The following is a 19938-nucleotide window of genomic DNA, read 5'->3' on the forward strand; positions in this document are numbered from 1 at the left end:
GTGTGTGAACACATGCATTTCAACACCAGAGTCTGCTTGATGCCTTGTATTCTGTCCTTCCTGCAGTCATAACTTGACCAAAACACGGCTCTAAATAGTCTTAAAGGGCATGCTTTGGACTTGTCCATACCTTTCCAACAGCCTTTGGCTTCTTTCTCCCTTTTAAAAAAAACACCTTTATTCAAGGTGTTTCATAGATCAGACCCCCATTATAGCACTCTGTGCTTCTTCAGGATCTTGATCTGGTAGACTCTGCCCAATAGAAACTACCCTTTGAACAAATTGGGTGATCTCTCCTGCAAAGTTGCTGCCTTAGTGGCTATCGCATCTGTCAGCTGTGTTTCAGAGTTAGTGGTCCTCTCCTATAAGGAGCCCTTCTTCATCTTTCACACGTGCAAGGTGGTCTTACACCCAAAGGTGATATCAGCCTTCCACATATTACCCAAAACAACTTGATAAACAATAATCTTGAGCAAGGGGCATACATTCCACATTAACCAACTTAACACTGGGCACTTTCACCCCCTTCCTGCTCATGCCAATTTTCAGCTTTCAGCGCTGTTGTACTTTCAATGACAATTGTGTGGTCATGCAATTCTGTACCCCAACAACATTTTTGTCATTTTTTTGAGACAGCTAGAGCTTTCTTTTGTTGGTATTTGATCACCACTGAGTTTTATTTTTTGCTAAACAAATGAAAAGAGACCAAAAATTTTGTAAATCAAATTAGTTCGTTACAAAATTTTGTAAATAAGTATTTTTTCTTCTTCACGGTTGTGCGCTGATGAGGCTGCACTGTTTAGCAGCACTGATGGGCAGGCTTTAATGCGCTTATGGGGCTGCACTAAAGATCAATGCACTGATTATCAGTGCAGACCCTCAATAGGCGCCACAACGCACCATCGATCGCCACATTGTGCGTGTCCCCAAGGGCGCGCACAGCGGCTTGTTCTGAAGGACGTCATATGAAGTCCAGTCAGAAAAATGGAACCCCCGTCTGGCCGTCATTCTGTAATAGGCTGGGCGGGAAGGTGTTAATAATTATGCTACCAAAATTTGTGTGTGCTGTAAATTCCCTCCAGTCTTGCTCTGGTTTCTTCTTGCTGGAGGCTGCCATTTTGCCGAAGCCCGGAGCCCCTGAACAGCAGTAAATCACAAAGCGGAACTAAACCCATTGATTTAACAGTTTCAAGAAAGTTACATTCCTGGAATTCCGGGGTTGCTAACTGTCACATTTGCTTGTGTCCTCAACCAAACTGTCATACCATCAAACGGCTGGTGGCATAACTGATCACATGTGCAGCACCATGGCAGTTGAAGATGAAACAGAAGCAGCTTCCTTGGCTGTAAAAGATGGGAGGGTTTAATTCTGCTTTAAGGCTGTCAGCAGATCGGCCTCTACAAACTCATCAGTGCTTAAAAATAGAGAGCAACTGCGCATGTGCAGAGCCGGATTAAACAGTATATTACTGGATTTTAAGCAGTATATGTACTAATTTTTTATGTTTTTGCATAGCTATACCTACAAAAGGGGCCAGCCTAATGTGATCTAGCAGGTCTTAAAGCTCCACCCAAAAGAGGAAGCTCCGCTTGTTCACACCCTCCTCTCCCGCACTGCCACATTAGGCACTTTTTCGGGGGGGGGGGGTTTGACAGGTACCCGCACCCACATCCTGGTAAGATCGCCAGCGTGCGATCTGCATCATATTCGGCCCCTCCTCCGTCCGTCCCCCCAAGCCCCCCCCCCTCGTCCTCCTCTGGGACCCGTGTGTCCCCCAGAAGACGACAGGACCATTCAGAAAGTGCAGTGCAACACAGGCTGTGAAGCCTGAAGACTTAACTGCCGGTTTCCCTAATTGTAATGAACGAATTGGCCTGGGGTCCCTAGAAAGGTAAGTGTCCGAATATTAAAAGTTAGCAGCTACAGTATTTTGTAGCTGCTTACTTAAATTTTTTTTTATTTTTTTTTTTTTTACAGGCTGGAACTCCTCTTACATTTTCTGACAAAAGTTTCACTTTAATGAAGATATTGTCCTATGTTCCTTCCACCCTGCTCTCAAGCATACCAAATAAATTGTTTTCCATTGTTTGGACGTAGTCGGGGCCATCCTACTAAAAACCTATTCGCTTTTTGTCCTTCCAGCGTGGTCTCTATCATCAGGCACCTGTTGCTCAAATTTGTTGGCCTTCAACCTGATCTTCAGTTAACACATTTTGCAAAGCTCTACCGGGTGGATGTTCAGGCCTCTGTGGATGCAGCTTTTGGCCAAAAGGTTCTTTCACTGGCATTCTCAGTTGGGTTTTTGACCCATTTCGGTTTTGTTGGGCCCATTGCCATCGTTTCTGTTTGCCTTGTTGTTGCCCCTTATACTATTTCATTGCTTGGGTGATGCCCCAGGGTCTATACAGCCTGTGTACTGTAGGATTAGAATAAAAGTAACTTTAACCTACTGGTAAATTACGTATCTTGGAGTACAGTACAAGACCAGCCTTTCCTCTGTCCCTGTGTTACTCTGCATTGCTTGCTTAAAAAAATAAGACCTCAATGAGTGTGGTAGGGGTATAGGGATATGCCCAAGGAGGGTGTGTCCAAAAACGTTGCCAGTGTCCATTCACCTGAAGGTTCCAGGCTATAACTTGGGATCTGTGCATATCCAGCCTGTATCCTTTATTGTATTCTGAGATGTAGAATTTATAGGTAGGTAAAAAAAAATGCACTGATGGAGATTTTAAAAAGCCCTATACCCTGAACTATTTTATATACTGCATGCAGCATGTTTTTGAGTTGGGGGGGAGGCAGGCAATGTTTTAAACCTGGGTTATATTGGCCTTCCACTTCAAGGATGAAACCTAGAATTTTCACAGTGTAAGCTTAAGCATGTTCATTTCAACAAGTGCAGATTATAGCTTGGTATGGTTCAATTTTGAGGGCATGTTAGGCTCTCAGGAAGGGCATGGTAAAAAAAAAAAAAAAAAAAAAATCGAAGTAACTAAGACATTTAGCAACATAAGTAAGGATCTCTAGTTGACTATATATGTTTGCTTGTTTTTTCTATAGATGTCCTTTCAGAGGGCACTCGCTCAGTAGTACAGGAGCAGGCCACCAGTCTGGGGCTTTCCATGTTCTCACTTCTGGTGAATAGATGCATCCATTTGTTACAAAATCAAAAAACGGAACAATACAGCTCCATGGCAAAGCAAGGTAAGATGACTCTCTTGTTATTCTATAATAATCAGTTATTAATGAAATTATATGAAATTATGAATATTTTTTGGTTCATCAGGTGTAACAGAGGATGATGTTAAGGTAAAGGTTTCTTCTCTACCATCTGATCTAAAAGAGCTTTTGCCAAGTGTGAAGGTATGGTCAGACTGGATGCTGGGACACCCTGATACCTGGAATCCACCTCCCAGTCCACTGACAATCTGCAAGGAGTAAGTGTCTATATCTCCCTACTCCAGGGCTTATAAAATGTAGCACATAAAGCACAATTATCTTTAGTATCGAATTTGTTAGTAAATGTATAATTTAATGGTTGATAGGCTAGTCCTATCATAACACATGGTCTTGGGCAGTGCCATTTTTAAAGCGGTAGTAAACCACTGTTTTATTTTACAACCTGCAAGGCAATGTGCTAGTGTGCACATTATGTGAAGCTTGCCTTAGAACGAAGCCCTCCAGCGGCGTGCTATCACTGCTGAAGGCGCTTCTATCTTCACCTGGTCTTTCTCCTGGGTTCGCGGACTCCAGCTGTGCGAGTGGCCAGAGCTGCAATGACGTTACACGCAGGAGCCTCCATTTGCGGCACAGGACTCTGAAGGAATGGCCACCCAGGCGACGTGACCGGCTGCATCTACAGTAAATATCTCCTAAACAGTGCACGTTTAGGAGATATTTATAGTACCTAATAGGTAAGCCTTATTATAGGCTTACTTATAAGTAAAAATTAGGCTTGGGAGTTTACTCCCACTTTAAGTGGCCCTAACGTAGAAGGAAAGGTTAAGTAATAAACCAACATCTAAAAGTTTCCTCCCCTTTTTTCCCTATGGCCCTGCATACATTTTAGGGCTGCAACTAACGATTATTTTCATAATCGATTAGTTGGCCGATTATTGTTTTGATTAATCGGTTAATAACATCAAAATAAAGTGTGGTGTATAATTTAGTTAATATGTAAAGTTTTTTTAAAAAAAAGCAATTTATTCTTCAATATCTCTATGCAGTGGTAAATATAAATAACCAACTATATGGGTAAGGAGCAAAATCTCTAATCCACTCTGAGAATAACAGAAAGAAGAGATATACTGTATATACTATTAAAGGGTGAATCTGGTAAATATCAGACTCAGAGATCAAATTTTTGTATTAAAAAAACAAACAATGTCTTCCTTAAAAAAAAAAAAAAATTTTATTTTAAGAACGTTCGTTTTCGATTTTCTAATTGTTAGTGAGGTCAAATTGACGTTCATTTTCAACCACAGCGACGGGACAATTTGGAAATAATTGAAAACTTCTTGGTCAAAGGAATTTTCAGACAGTGTATGTGGTTTTCGTTCAGAGATCACATTCATTTTAAACAAATGTTAAAAGCAAGTGAAAATTTCAAACAACATTCTTTCAGTCAGCGAATGTATAAAGATTTTTCATATGAATATTCTCGTCTGAAAATTGATCCTTGTGGCCATCATAAGGCTCGGTACACGACTATGCAGTTTGCTTGTGATCTGTTTCTGCAGTGCTTTTTACATTTTTGCACACGTGATTTTGCTGCAATTTGCGTTTTTGCATTTTTTTGCCCAATTTGTTGTTGGGCAGATTAAAAAACACAAATTGCTGCAAAAACGCATTACATGCTTTTCTGCAGCTTCTCCATTGAAGTATATTGAACCAAAAAAGCACAGTTTTGCGTTTAAAAAAAAGTCCCTGACCCTTTCCAAATACGCAGTAGCTGAAAAAAGCATAGATGTGAACGTGTCCAATAGGAAACCATGTAAATGAGCTGTAGTGCGTTTCTGCAAAAAGCACCAAAAAACACACATACTGTAGATATGAACCAGGTCTAAGACGTTTAGTAAAATAATGCTGTTAAAAAAAAATAAAATTAGCCTTTTATAGTACAAAAAAAGCACATAATCACTACTGAAAGGGGTTCATTTTTTTACTGTAGAACTGTGAAAGTAATATTTACAGTAGCGATTATTTGCTCTTTTTGTACTATAAAGGGCTCATTTTATTTATTTTTTTTTTAACCCCATTATGTTACTGGCCGATTAATCGATTATGAAAATAGTAATCGATTATTTTCATAATCGATTAGTTGCCGATTAATCAATTAGTTGTTTCAGCCCTAATACATTTTATAACATATTGGCTTGGAACCATGTTACTTGTTACACCTGCTGCTCATTGTGAGGCATGACAGGTCCCTTGGCACGTATTAACCCCTGCAGCACTGCAAAATTACAGCTGCAGGAGGGGTAGGGGTAGATGGGGGGGAAACTAAAATAACATTCAGCATGATGTCTGCTCGGAACGTGCCTTGTGCGGGGGGGGGCATGATCTGTGACCACCGTGTTCATCAGACTGGTGACAGTATGTAAAAAAAAAAAATTGTGAATTTTTATTTTTTTTTATTTTATAATTTTCGCAAAAAAGTGTGACAAAAAATTACAAATTACGAAAAAAACTTGCCATTCCTCTTACTAAATACCTGTTTACTTTCCAGAAAGGGTCATTTGGGGGGGTATTTGTACTGTACTGGTGTCCTCAGACCTCAAGAAATGAGATAGGCCAGCAGTACATCAGGATTGTCTGATTTTCATATATTTACCAGGGGACTTTATAACTTTCCTACAGACTAATATACACTGATTAGGGTTTTTTTTACCCTGAAAAATGTAGCCAAATACATTTTGGTCTACATTTTATGAAGAAAGATTATTTGCAAAATGTTATTACAGAAACTAAGAAAACACGTTTTATTATTTTTTTTTTCCTAAATACCACCGAAAGAGAGCTCTGTTTGTGTGAAAAAAGATATAAACTTCATATGTGTTCAGTGTTGCATGACCGCACAATTATCATTCAAAGTGTGACCGTTCTAAAAGTTGACAATTGGCCTGGGCAGGAAGGGGGTAAAGGTGCCTGGTATTGAAGTTAATCATGCAGTGTGGGACACAGGCTTGATACTCATAGACTCTCGGTTATAAGCTGGGACCTTTAGGTGATTGGAAAGTGGCAAAGCACACTAAATAACCCTACCCCATTCCGTGGGTCCCCCCCCCCCTTTTTTTTTTCTCTCAAATGTCCTAAGGTGGCGGACCTCCCTTACAGAGAAATCGCGTTTAGTCTAACTAGTTTATTTTACTTGTGATTCATCAATCAATTCTTCAACCAAATCTTCACTGTCTTCTCATACAACAGTAGAAGCAGTGCATCTGGCTCAATGCAACCTCAGTAAAACACTGGGACCTGTACCCAAACCCCACTCCACGCGAATGGCCAAAATTCTTTCTTCATCACTGGATCCTGTGTGGGTGCTCACCATGGCACTTGATGCAATGTGTAGTTAGCCACATCGTGCTATACAAGTCCCAGCCAATGGTCCATCCCTTTGGAACTTAGACCCTGAAGACCCCTTCTGGGGTAGGCTGTCATTCCCACAATGCTAAAAGCAAGGAAAGACACTTTCTACTATCGTACCTGGAAATCCTTCTTTGCCTTGTTTGAACATAGGCAGTTCAATCCCAAAGATTACTCTGTGCTTCACATTCTGGTCTTCCTACAAACGGGGCTTAACCAGAACTTGTTCTTAAAGCGGTAGCAAACACCCCTGGGACACTTGTACCTACAGGTAAGCTTATAATAAAACTTATCTGTAGGCACAAGGAATATCTCCCAATGGTGCACCGTTTAGAAAGTATTCTGTTTCTTCAGCCAGTGACGTCATCAGCAAATGTGCTCTCAAGGGACGGCATACTCAAGTTTTAAAGGTAAATAAAATTTCAATAAAAATACACTAAAATTAACCTTAGTGTAGACAAACACAATAGAATGCCAAATTTTCAGCACAATGTAAAGATGGGGTTTCCGTCAAGTAAATGGATACTTAACATGTCAATCATTTAAAATCTTTTGTACAAAAACTGGCAAAAAACGACGGTAACCTAAATTGTCTATACATGATGCATTAAAAGCCTTTACTGGTTATCAACATGGTTAACTGTGAATTATGACCCAAGAGTTATTGCTTTCTCTCAGACGCAAAGGAAGCACACAAGTCCCCTATGTGATGGCATGGGCAGGCGACAGGTTCTCTTTATGGAGACATCAGGGGTTTCTTTGGACCACTCTCCTGCCTTTTACTGCAGCTAATCAAGCCCACATCAATCTTTATTAGCTGCTTCCCCAGCTAAAGGAGGCTGGGAACTGAAACTGGAAGTGTCAAAATGCTTGCTGCTTCTTGGTTCATTCATCTTAGAGGAAATCAGGAAGCTTATATTCCTCAATCTCGCCCTGCTCTGAATAGTGAGTGCGTTTACCATGGTCCTGCACTCCCTGGTCGGCCCTTAAACGTGAACAGGCAGCTGTAGCGTCGCCTGGATCAATTTTACTGATAAGCTCATTTTAAATGTGACCGTGGCTGCTGGGGAGAGAAACCCCCTCCCATTGTCATAGGGGAGGAGGGTAAGGGGGGAGCTGGAACAAGTTGCATGTTCTGAGGGTAAACTTTAGCCTTCTAGTGTCTTAAAATGTACAAAAGGAAAAAAATTCTAAAGAATTTATAAAAAGAGAACTTTGCACACATTGTAGAATTAAAGCTTCGCAAAGGCAAGTGTTTGCAAGAATTTGAACAGTAAAATAATAATCTGCAAAGGTTGTCTATTAACGTTTTTAATGTCTAACTGTACCCACTAAATTTGCTGTGTGTGTGTGTATGTATGTATGTATACTTTGTGTGTGTGTGTGTATATGTGTATATATATATATATATATATATATATGTGTGTGTACTGTGCATAAGTTTTAAGCAGGTGTGTGAATTAGGAATACTTTCAGAAGTAGAGGTGTCGATAGTTTATTTTTATCGATTAACAAAATGGAAGGTAAATAAACAGAAGAGAAATCCAAATCGAATTAATATTTGATGTGACTACCCCTTGCCTTCAAAACGGCATCCAATCTTCTAGGTACACTTGCACACAGTTTTTGAAGGAACTCGGCAGGTAGGTTGTTCAAAACATCTTGGAAAACTTACCACTTACCACTTTCCACATTCTGAGGATGTAGGCTGCCTCAAATCCTTCTGTCTCTTTATGTAATCCCAGACAGACGCGATGTTGAGACGTGGGCTCTGTATGGGCCAAGCCATCACTTCCAGCACTTCTTTGTTTTTATGCTGAAAATACATTTTAATGACATTGGCTGTATGTTTGGGGTACTTGTCCTGCTGCAGAATGCAATTGGGGCCAATCACACACATCCCCGATGGTATGGCATGATGGATAAGTATCTGACTTTATTTCTCTGCATTGAGGACACCATTGTTCCTAAATAAATCTCAACTGGATTTGCAGTAATGCAGCCTTCAATTTGCAAGGAACCTCCACCATGCTTCACTGCTTCACTGTTGTGTTCAGACACTCATTGTACTGCTCTCCAGGCCTTTGGCAAACAAACTGCCTCCTGCTACAGCCATATATGCATCCTATGCATTAAGGTGAAAGAACTTCTGACAATGACCGATCCGCCAGATCCCCCCCCCGCGCTTCTCCCAGTGGGTTGTACCAATGCGAGGAGGAGCCGCGAGCGCCGCCGGGGGACCCCAGAAAAGGAGGCCACACTGTGCAAAACAAACTGCACAGTGGAGGTAAGTATGATATGTTTGTTATTTAAAAAGAAAAACACAAAGGCTTACAATCACTTTAAGTCCAGAGCACCTGCTGCCATTTTTATGCACCTCCTTTAGAATTTTTGTGCATAGTTGAGTCACTTAGCCTTGTTTCCACGTCGAAGGTATGACTATTTTGCCGCAATTCTTCCATGAGGACCACTTCTGCCCAGACTTCTTCAGACGATAGATGTGTGTACCTGGGTCCCACTGGTTTTCGCCAGTTCTTTGCTGATGGCACTGCTGGACATCTTCTGATGCTGAAGGGAAGTAAGCATGATTTGTCTTTCATCTGCTGCATTCAGTTTCCTTGGCCAACCCCTGTATATACAGTCCTCAACATTGCCCATTTTCTTTGCGCTTCTTCAAAAGTGCTTGTTCAGCACATCTTGAAATCCCAGTCTGCATTGAAATCTTTGCCTTTGAGAGACCTTGCTGATGCAGTATAATTACCTTGTGTCTTGTTGCTGTTCCCAGTTTTGCCATGGTGTATGACCTGTGACATGAAATGGTCTTCCACAACAACCTCCCCTTAGTAGCAGAGTTTGGCTTTTCCTCATCCAGTTTTAAAGTGATTGTAAAGTTTTGTTTTGTTTTTTTTGTTTTTTTATAAATAATAAACATGTTATACTTACCTTCTGTGTGCAAGGATTTTCCACAGAGCGGCCCCGAACCTCCTTTTCTGGGGTCCCCCGGCGGCGCTCCTGGCCCCTCCTCTTTGAGTGCCCCCACTGAGAGCAGCATTCCATGGGGGAACCTGTGCGGGCACGCTCTCAAGTCCTGCTGCTGTGTCCATTGACACAGACAGCAGGACTTGCCCCTCCCCCCCGACTCCTGTGTTACTGGATTTGATTGACAGCAGCGGGAGCCAGTGGCCAGCCAGGTAAGAAAAAGGGGGGCAGCTGCAGCACAGTAGGGCTTTCACATTAAGGTGAAAAACCACGAGACTTTGCAACTCCTTTAAGCCTCCCACATAGCTTTTATTGTTTTAGCTAATGACGGCGTTTCAACCTACATATAGAATTGATGATCATGCGCACCTGAATGGCATCGTTGGATAGTTGGTTAATTATACACCTGACTCTAATCCTCCAAAATCCCTTACTTTGTGCAAGTGTACAAAGTGTGCAAGTGTAAGAATTGATGCTAGTTTGAAGCCAAAGGGTAGTCGCACCAAATATTGATTTGATTTTTCTTCAGTTCGCTCACTTTGTTTTTTACCAATTTGCAAAAAGCCATTAACAAAACAAAAAACTGAAGATAACACAGGGTTCTCATGTATGCAGAGAGGGGGCTTCAAAGTGTTATTTCTGAGCAGAGAAAACTGCGTTTTCAGATTTCTCCGGGATTTGCAGTACGTGGATTAGGGTCTGCAGTCCAGAGGCATCGAAGAGCTTTAAGTGGGAATAAGCTTCCAACCCAGTGTCTGGGCCTTGCAGGAGATCAGCAGGCTTAGGCCTCTTTCACACGAGAAGTCTGATCAGGACCAGCTGTCTGTTTTTCGGCTTGACCGGATCCTCTATGGTCCGAGTCCGATCCAGCTAAAAATAAAACAGAAGGGGATCAGTTCCCCTCTGTCTGACCTCATCGGTTCCGAGGGCAGTTGGGTGTAAACCGACACAAGTCGGTTTACATCCAGCTGTCCATAGAGCAGAGCGGGCTGTGTCTGTGTCCACTCTGCATAAGCAGAGCAGGCACAGACCTGTCATCCGGCCGCTCAGCAGAGGATCAGCAGACAGCGCAAAAAAAAAAGTTCCCCTCAATCTGACTGCATCGGTTCGGAGGGCAGTCGGGTGTAAACAGACACAAGTCAGTTTACATCCTGCTGCCCATAGAGCTGTGTCGGCTCTGCGTAAGCGGACGGATCCCCTGCTGAGTAAAACTGGATCCGGCCTGCGTGAAAGGAGCCCAAGTGTGCAGGTGTGCACACCTGTTATAATCAAGGAAATAGCAGCAGTTCATGGCTGCACCCCTCCCCAGGAGTCCATGAGGATGCAAATGAGCAGCCGGAATGTGCATGTCTGCACAGTACAACTGCACTCTGTGGTGGAACAGATGGAGGGCCCTAAGCCTGAGGGCCACGGCGGCAGGGAGCTTCGGATAAGGTGCACTTAGCCATACGCTTTTATTATATCCTGTGGGTCTGGTGAGCTTTCTGAAGACGCGCAACAAAAATTCCTGAACGCAGGAGTTTTGGTGCACTTTCAGAAAGTGCACCATACCCACAAGATGTAAGTGTATGGCAAAGTGCAGGGGATCCCCTGATAGTCACGTGACTGTGACGAACACGCGTCAGGAACGCTAGGCACCGGAAGTGATGTTGACGAGCTCGCTGCTCGTTTTTACATGCCTGTTTGAAACTGTTTAATGTGAGTACCTTGATTTTATTTTGCTTTTTCCAAATAAATCTTTTAACCTACTACACTATGAAGCATCCCTCCTGTTCCTACATCTCCCCATGCCCCTCCGCGAGGCTTACCTGATCCAGACCTACCTGGGACAAAAAAGGGGACTCTGATTCCAGGTAGAGACACATACAAGCAGTGCCGGGGATGCCAGACTGGGAGGCTGCCAGGGGACACACTGATTCATAGAAAGATATACCCACATGCTGTTAACTTACAGCAGTAAGGTAAGGGGACCACCCTTACGTTGCACAGAAGACAGGAAGTCACCAGCCACCAGCACTCCATTCCAGAGAGTGGGCACCAGCAATTTACTTTCGTTTGCTGACACTGTAGATATACAGTCACCATCCATCCTGCACCTTATATTTTAAAAGACTTTCACTGACACATTTAGTTTTTCACCCATGAAAAGAATTACTTTGTTTATACTCATACAGATTTATTTTTGTGGCCTGGTATGGTCCAGGAGGGTTGGGGGAGCTCATTTGCTCCCCCCCTTTTTGACCCGCCGAGCTACATGCTCGGATAAGGGTCTGGTATGGATTTTAGGGGGGACCACACACACAGTTTTTCTTTTGGTGTGGGGTTCCCCCTGAAGAGTCATACCTGAATCAAAGGGCCAGGTATGGTCAGATCCCATTTACTGAAGTCACATGGGACATGAAGTCGCAGGGCAAAGTCGGATCAGAAGTTGTACAACTTTCGTGTCGGATCAGTGTGAACATAGCCAGAATGAGAAGCAAAGCAGAGGGTGATGGCAATAAACACTTTACTGTTAGGTGGTCAGCTGGATCTCCTAAGAGTAAACACAGCAGTGAGGAGAAGAAGAGGCAGGATGAGGGGCGGGTGGGGCTTTCTTCCTCCTGTCAGTTACAGGTTCACCCTCAGATCATATAGAGCAAGACTAGATGACCTCTCCTTAAATCAGGAAAAATTGTGGGTAGTGAGAAGTAATCCAACCCTGTGGTGGAATAAGAGGTTTTGTGATGGGAGTGGGATTTGGTGGAGGTGGGGGGCAGAAATTGTGCTAGGAGGGAGAATTTGTAGTACGAACTACATTTTATGGCATGGCATGCGGTAACATGTACAAAATTAGCATTTTTTCCTGCACCGCACAAAAATGCACTTTTGCAAACAGGCAGGTTCCATTAAGAATTAGCAAATATTCGTAAGTTGGCACCTGCAAAAACATGATGCTAAAACATAACATACAGCAGCCCATTAAAAAATGTGGCGTATGGGAACGCGCAAAAAAGTGAGTGCGATTGGACGCACCTCCTGGTGAACAAATCCTCACACTGGTGTGCCCCCGGATCGTGCACAATTCTAAAGGGTGCCCTAACTGAAAAACGGTTGAAAAACACGGTGGTGAATCATAGTACTTAATCATTTCTGGGCATTGGGGATCTTCCCAGAGATGTTTTGTACTAACAAACACAACAACCCTAGCTGGAGTGCAAAGTTTGTCTTGATCCCCTCCAGTAAAGGAATGCTTCTACAGTATCCACATCTTTCAGTTTGGCGTGCTGCAGTAAGTAATCTTCAGCTCTCTCCTGCTGGCTACCTGAAGTCGGGCAACCTGATTTGCTGTAACAATGATCTCTTGGTCTACGTCACAAATGCTGAATAGTTTGGATCACATAGTATCCATCAATACCCCACATAGAGGATATGGACCTCTCATTTCACATTGTTCATCCCAATGTCAAACCACTCTTATGAAAATGATGGACATTTTGTAATTTAAACACTCTTGATCCCTTAAAGAGGAAGTGAAGTCTTCCGCTTTAATTGTACCTACCGGAAAGCCTATTGTAAGGCTTACCTGTAGGTACTGTAAAAATCTCCTAAACTTGCACCATTTAGAAGTGTTTGCTATACATGCAGACGTCAGAGCATGCGCATTGAAGGAACGGCCTGCTCGTGCTGTTTTTTCTGGACCTGTGCCGTGACTGACGGCACCCGTGCGCATGCACGAGAGTCATGTCTTTTTGGCTCTGGCCAATCACAGCACCGGAGCCCACGAACCCGGAAATAACTTCGGGAAAGATGTCGGCCGTGGGAGCGGCATGCGGGGCGGCACTGCATGGCATAGTTCTAATGTAAGTATTTAATAATGAGCTAGTATGCGATGCATACTTTTTCGGAGGTTTACAACCTCTTTAAACTGGCCGTAGATGGATCGAAATTTGGCCAGTTCAGTAGGGACCAGCTGACTTTACATCCGTGTGCTGCTGCTCCCACTTAACAGAAGTCGGTCTTAAGATTGACTTCTGTGTAAGGGGCTGGTTGGAAAGTTTTTCTCGATCAGCGGCTGCAGCCAATGATTAGTTTATTCTGACAGCAGAGAGTCCCTGCTATCAAAATACAATGTCCCAGTGGGGAAGATTCCTCTATCCACCTCTTCTTCTTCTTTTTTTTTTTTTTTTTTGTTTGTTTTTCAGCCAAAAAAAAACTGATATTGCACAAAGTAGAGCGTTCATTTCTAATTCATTCTCCTTTTCACCATCTTGTGCTTACTTGGAACATCACTCAGAGGGTCGCTGTATCAACATATAACCCCCTGTGTTCGTAATCGTGGCGGATCCCTCCTTCCAACTTCCATGCAGGCAGTCTTAATGCCTTAGACATTTTTGTCTCTGGTGCTCCCATGTGGGGAGTTTGTTTCCGAATCCCTTGAGATTTATGTAGCACTATTCTACATATATCAATCTTGTTGGGGATTCCACCCGTGTCATATTGTCAAGCCTTTTTACCAGGGATTCTTTTCAATTGCCACACCCCAAAGATAGCGTGGAGGAATTCTCCCTCTCAGGGTCTTCCTAACTGACATTCTATCTCCCTCCCATCAGCACCAGCTGAACAGGTAATCTATCTCAGGGGCCTACTCTTCTGTCATGTTACTCTACCACTAAGGCAGACCTTATTCAACAGCCTTGTGGTTAATTCTGGGCATGTCCATCGTCCTGGTCATATGGCTTGCTCTTTATATGTATTTATGTATCCTAATATATTTATTTCACCACTTGGTTACCTGCTTATCCTCTCATATCCTATAGGTTATGCCTATTCTGGGCAATGATGGCTGCAGTTTTGCTGATTGCAACAATGTTCTGAGGCTGGGTTAGTTAACCCTTAACCACTTAAGTCCCGGACCATTTAGCTGGCCAAAGACCAGAGCGTTTTTTGCGATTCGGCACTGCATCGCTTTAACTGACAATTGCGCGGTCATGCGACGTGGCTCCCAAACAAATTTGACGTCCTTTTTTTTCCCCACAAATAGAGCTTTCTTTGGCGGCATTTAATCACCTCTGCAATTTTTTTATTTTTTGCGCTATAAACTAAAAAAAAGCGTCAATTTTGAAAGAAGAACATATTTTTTACTTTTTGCTATAATAAATATTACCTCCCAACAGAATATATAAAAAAAATTTTGTTTTCCTTAGTTTAGGCCGATATGTATTCTTCTACATATTTTTGGTAAAAAAAAAAATCGCAAGAAGCGTTTGATTGGTTTGCGCAAAAGTTATAGCGTCTACAAAATAGGGGATAGCTTTATGGCATCTTTATTAATAATTTTTTTTTTTTACTAGTAATGGCGGCGATCATTGATTTTTATCGTGACTGCGACATTATGGCGGACAGATCGGACACTTTTGGCGCTATTTTGGGTCCATTCACATTTATACAGCGATCAGTGCGATTAAAAATGCATTGATTACTGTGTAAATGTGACTGGCAGTGAAGGGGTTAACCAGGAGGGGGCACTGCAGGGGTTAAGTGTGTCCTAGGGAGTGATTCTAACTGTGGGGGGGAGGGGCTACGTGTGACACGACACTGATCACCGCTCCCGATCACAGGGAGCTGTGATCAGTGTCACTAGGCAGAACGGGGTAATGCTTGTTTACATCAGCATTTCCCCGTTCTTCCGCTTCATGAGAAGATCGCGGGGATCCTCGCGGACTTTGAGTCTGCGGGACCCGCAATCACACTAACGAAGCTTGCAGCAGGGTCACGCGCATGCCACCACCTGGCGGCAGATTTAAAGGGACGTACCTGTACGCCCATTTGCCTGTCCATGCCATTCTGCCGACATGTTCGTGCGGCGGTTGGCAAGCAGTTAAGCCTAGTACACATGGCTGAATGTCGGACAGCATCAGTTGGTTCAATAGAAACTGGTCAACATTCGGCCCGTGTGTACTGCAGTCGGCCAGCTTCTGTTGAAGGGGCATGACTGAAAAAAGGCTCTGGATCAGAGCTCTCAGCCAATAGCACTGACCGGAGTGTTCTGGAAAGGGGGGCCGTCCATTGCATAGTTAGTTGAAGAGTTTTTTATTTAGGTGTTTTTGCTGCTGCCAATAGAAACAATAGATAAATGAAATAGGAGAATGCGAACCAGGCCTTCTCATCCACATCAGTGCCTGACCTCACAAATGAGCTTCTGGAAGAATGGTCAAACATTCCCATAGACACACTCCTAAACCCTGTGGACAGCCTTCCCAGAACAGTTAAAGTCGTTATAGCTACAAAGGGTGAGCCAAATCAATATTGAACCCTATGGACTTGGTGTTTGTTGACCTATACCTTGTAAAAAAAAGCCCATTCAGTTTCAAATAGAAGTGAAAGTCAATGTATAAGTAAGTGTGTGTATATATATTTTTTATTGAAATAATATGCCAGTGTCCAGTCACCTGAAGATACAAACCTATAACTAATAGTCTATGAATACAATGCCTATGTATTACATAGTAATTTGATTTTGGACTTATTTAGAATGTCATACATGAGCAAATAGTTGTACTTAGCAGCACTTTGATGTTGTTTTTTTCTTTTTTTTTTCTTTTTTTTTTATTATATGTAGCGATTCCCATTTCTTAGGCTACTTTCACACTGGAGCGTCGTGGGCGTTGGCGGTAAAGCGGCTCTATATTTAGCGCCGCTTTACCGTTTTTAGCAGCGCAATTCGGCCGCTAGCGGGGTGGTTTTAGCCCCCACTAGTGGCTGAAAAAGGGTTAAAAGCGCCGCTGCAGCGGGCTTTGCCGGCGGGTTTGCAGCGCTGCCCCATTGTTTTCTATGGGAAGTGGCGCTTTAGGAGCGGTAAATACACCGCTCCTACAGCGCTCCAAAGATGCGGCTTGCAGGACTTTTTTGACTGTCCTGCAAGCGCACCACTCCAGTGTGAAAGCCCTCGGGCTTTCATATTGGAGACACAGCACCGGCTGTTTCAGGGCGCTTTGCAGGCACTATTTTTAGCGCTGTAGCGCCTGCAAAGTGCCCCAGTTTGAAAGGGACCTTAATGTGCCCTAAAACTGTAAAATGAAGAGAAATAATCTATGACACCTACTGACACTCTGAAGCATTGAGACTGATGCATATCCCACTACCACCCATACATGGCTAAGCCCTTCCATAGATCACTGGTCAGCATTGTATTTATGGGTATGTGTGCATGCTGGCCTTGGATTTGAATTTCCGTGTAACTCTTAACTTTCCTAATGACAGGTTTGCTTTGCATCCTTTAAGGTTTTGCAAGAATAGTTTAACATCTCAACAGTATGTTTTGTTTGTATTTATAACTATGTAATGCAGTTCTATGGCAAAGCCATAATCCCACATAATTTATTTTGTTCAGCCTACATTCAGGGATTGTTGCTGAAATACATCAGCAACAGCTACCCCATTAACCAAACAGTAGAAGTCAAAGATACATTTTGAACCATTGACGTATGTGATTCCTTTTATATCCTTAATGTTCTTGTACAAATTTGAATAGCTACATGCAGGATATCTTCAACATCAAAGTTACTTTTAAAATGGGGGTCTGAAAATAAGTCCAGGGTTGTAACTAGTGACTGCTGGATCCTGAAGACCTTGTACACTTACGAGGTAGATGTCTGCAAGCTACTTGGTCAATGTAACTTCTAATGGGGCGTACACACGGTCGGACTTTTCGTCTACAAAAGTCCGACAGCCTGTCCGACAGACTTCCGGCGGACTTGCAGCAGACTTTCTAACGAACGGACTTGCCTACACACGACCACACAAAAGTCCGACGGATTCGTACATGATGACATACACCGGACTAAAATAAGGAAGTTCATAGCCAGTAGCCAATAGCTGCCCTAGCGTGGGTTTTTGTCCGTCGGACTAGCACACAGACGAGCGGATTTCGGGGTCCGTCGTAGTTACGACGTAAAGATTTGAAGCATGTTTCAAATCTAAAGTCCGTCGGATTTGAGGCTGAAAAAGTCTGCTGAAAGTCCGGAGAAGCCCACACACGATCGGATTACCAGCCAGCTTTAGTCCGTCGGCGTCCGTTGGACTTTTGTAGACGAAAAGTCCGACCGTGTGTACGCCCCATAAGAGCAGCCATAGACAGCCCATATATTACATGCAATGCTTCCAACCAAAAGCGGAGCTCCAACCAAAAGGGGAAGTTACGCTTGTTTGCTTCATCCCCCCCCCCTCCGCTGCCATATTTGGCACCTTTTGGGGGGGGAGCGGATACCTGTTTTTGACAGGTACCCACCCCCCCTTCCAGGAGACCTCGCTGCGAATGTTCAACCCCCCTCCTCCTTCCTGCACGACTGGGCCATTCAGGAAGCGCAGTGAGCTTGGCACATGCACAGTAGGGAACCGGCTGTGAAGCCGCAATGCTTCACTGCCGGTTTACATTACAAGGAATGGCGGCGGCAGCACCCGAGAGCCGATTGAAAAAATCGTCTGGGGTGCTGACATCCCCCTTGGACAGGTAGGTGTCCTAATATTAAAAGTCAGCAACTACAGTATTTGTAGCTGCTGACTTTTTATTTTTGGAGGGGGGTGGAGCTCTTCTTTAAGCATCATTTACAATAATCAGGCTGTCTGTGACCTACCTAGGGGGCTATTGGGGTGCAGGTAGCTGCCATAACCCTGGTATTTTTATGCACCGCGGGCGGTCTGCTTTAAGATAAGTGGTCTAAGTAGCGACGGGAGAGGTGCTGCCGCTGCGTCTTGGTCGTCGCTGCTTAATGGAGCCGGCGGAAACTACCCGATCCTTTCCCCTGATGGATAGGAAGTTGAGTGATGGAATAATGGCTCCCGCTCGACTCTGCCATTGGACGTCGCTTCCGCCCAACGTCCTTAAAGGGAAATTTAAGGACCCCAGATCTCACATTAAAGAGGTCCTGTCATGCCTTTTTTTCTATTACAAGGGATGTTTACATTCCTTGTAATAGGAAAAAAAAGTGATCCAAAAATATATATTTAAAGGGATAGTGTAAAAATAAAGGGAAAAAAAATTAAAAAATTTTAAAGCACCCCATCCCTCCGTGCTCGCGCGCAGAAGCGAACTCATAAGTCGCGCCCACATATGTAAACAGTGTTCAAACCACACATGTGAGGTATCTCCGTGATCATTAGAGCAAGAGCAATAATTCTAGCAAAAGACCTCCTCTGTAACTCAAAACTGGTAACCTGTAGAAATTTTCAAACGTCGCCTATGGAGATTTTTAAGGGTCAAACTTTGTCGCCATTCCATGAGCAAGCGCAATTTTGAAGCATGACAGGTTGGGTATCCATTTACTCGGCATAACATTATTTTTCACAATATAGAAAACAATTGGGCTAACTTTACTGGTTTCTTATTTTTTAATTCGAAAAATGTATTTTTTCCAAAAAAATTGCTTTTGTAAGACCACTGCGCAATACGGTGTGACATAAAGTATTGCCACAACCACCATTTTATTCTCTAGGATGTCTGAAAAAAAATATATAATGTTTGGGGTTTCTAAGTAATTTTCTAGCAAAAAAAACAAACTTGTAAACACCAAGTGTAAAAAATAGGCTTGGTCCTTAAGTGGTTAAAGGGTAAATAGCAAACAAAGAAAAAATATAGCGTATACAATTGTGATACAAGTCATATTGTAATTTGAATGTTATTAAAAATTACCTTTCCCTTTCAATCTGCAGCCGCTGTAATTTTCTGAAAATGCAATATGGCTACCTTGAGTTATATTGTACTCCAAATGTGTACAGAGTGCCCCCCAGAAACATAATTTCCTACTTCTGTAATTGGCTCACAAATTTTCCCACAAGTCTGCACTAAGATGCAAGTCATTTCAGGCATCCCCTGCAACAAAAATGTATTTTTTGGTAAAATACTCCCAATAGGAACACGTCTAAAGGGATGCAGGCCCAGCAGCTTTCCTCATTAGTGTCCTGCAGGTGCACAGCTGATTGATTATGAAACCACTCCCATTAGATTCATTTTCCCACATGGTTACAGACAAACACACAGAGATTTCTTCAGAATAACAAAAGGTAGGAATTTGCAACAAAGTTTAAAATCCTTGCAATTAGGGCTGGGAGATTTTCTTTAAAAAAAAAATCTTTGATTTTCTTAAAAAAAAATCTCGATTCATGATTCGAATCAAGTTTTTTTTTTTTCTTTCTTTTTTTTTTCACCGCGCCAGTCCTGAGGAGCTGCGGGCATGAGATTTTAGGAGAGGCTTCGGCCTAGTCCGCGGCGTCTGGCCTCGCGTACTAATCCGAAGCCGCAGCCTCACCTAAAAACTCCTGCCCGCAGCTCCTCAGGACCAGCGCGGTGTCAGCGCCGGTCCAGGGGAGCTGCAGGCAGGAGTTTTTAGGCGAGGCCGCGG

General features: G+C 43.1%; 1 protein-coding gene across 1 annotated transcript in view; it reads left to right on the forward strand.

Annotated features, from left to right (window-relative positions):
- The window catches only part of SMG6 (SMG6 nonsense mediated mRNA decay factor), a 507574-nt gene that overhangs the window by 213047 nt on the left and 274589 nt on the right, over window positions 1–19938 (forward strand). Inside the window, 2 exon segments of the mRNA XM_073616608.1 lie at window positions 3059–3202; window positions 3285–3435. Coding sequence (XP_073472709.1) covers window positions 3059–3202; window positions 3285–3435 — 295 coding nt within the window.

This window comes from Aquarana catesbeiana, linkage group LG02, assembly GCF_042186555.1.
Source record: "Aquarana catesbeiana isolate 2022-GZ linkage group LG02, ASM4218655v1, whole genome shotgun sequence".
Classification (NCBI taxonomy): Eukaryota; Metazoa; Chordata; class Amphibia; order Anura; family Ranidae; genus Aquarana; species Aquarana catesbeiana.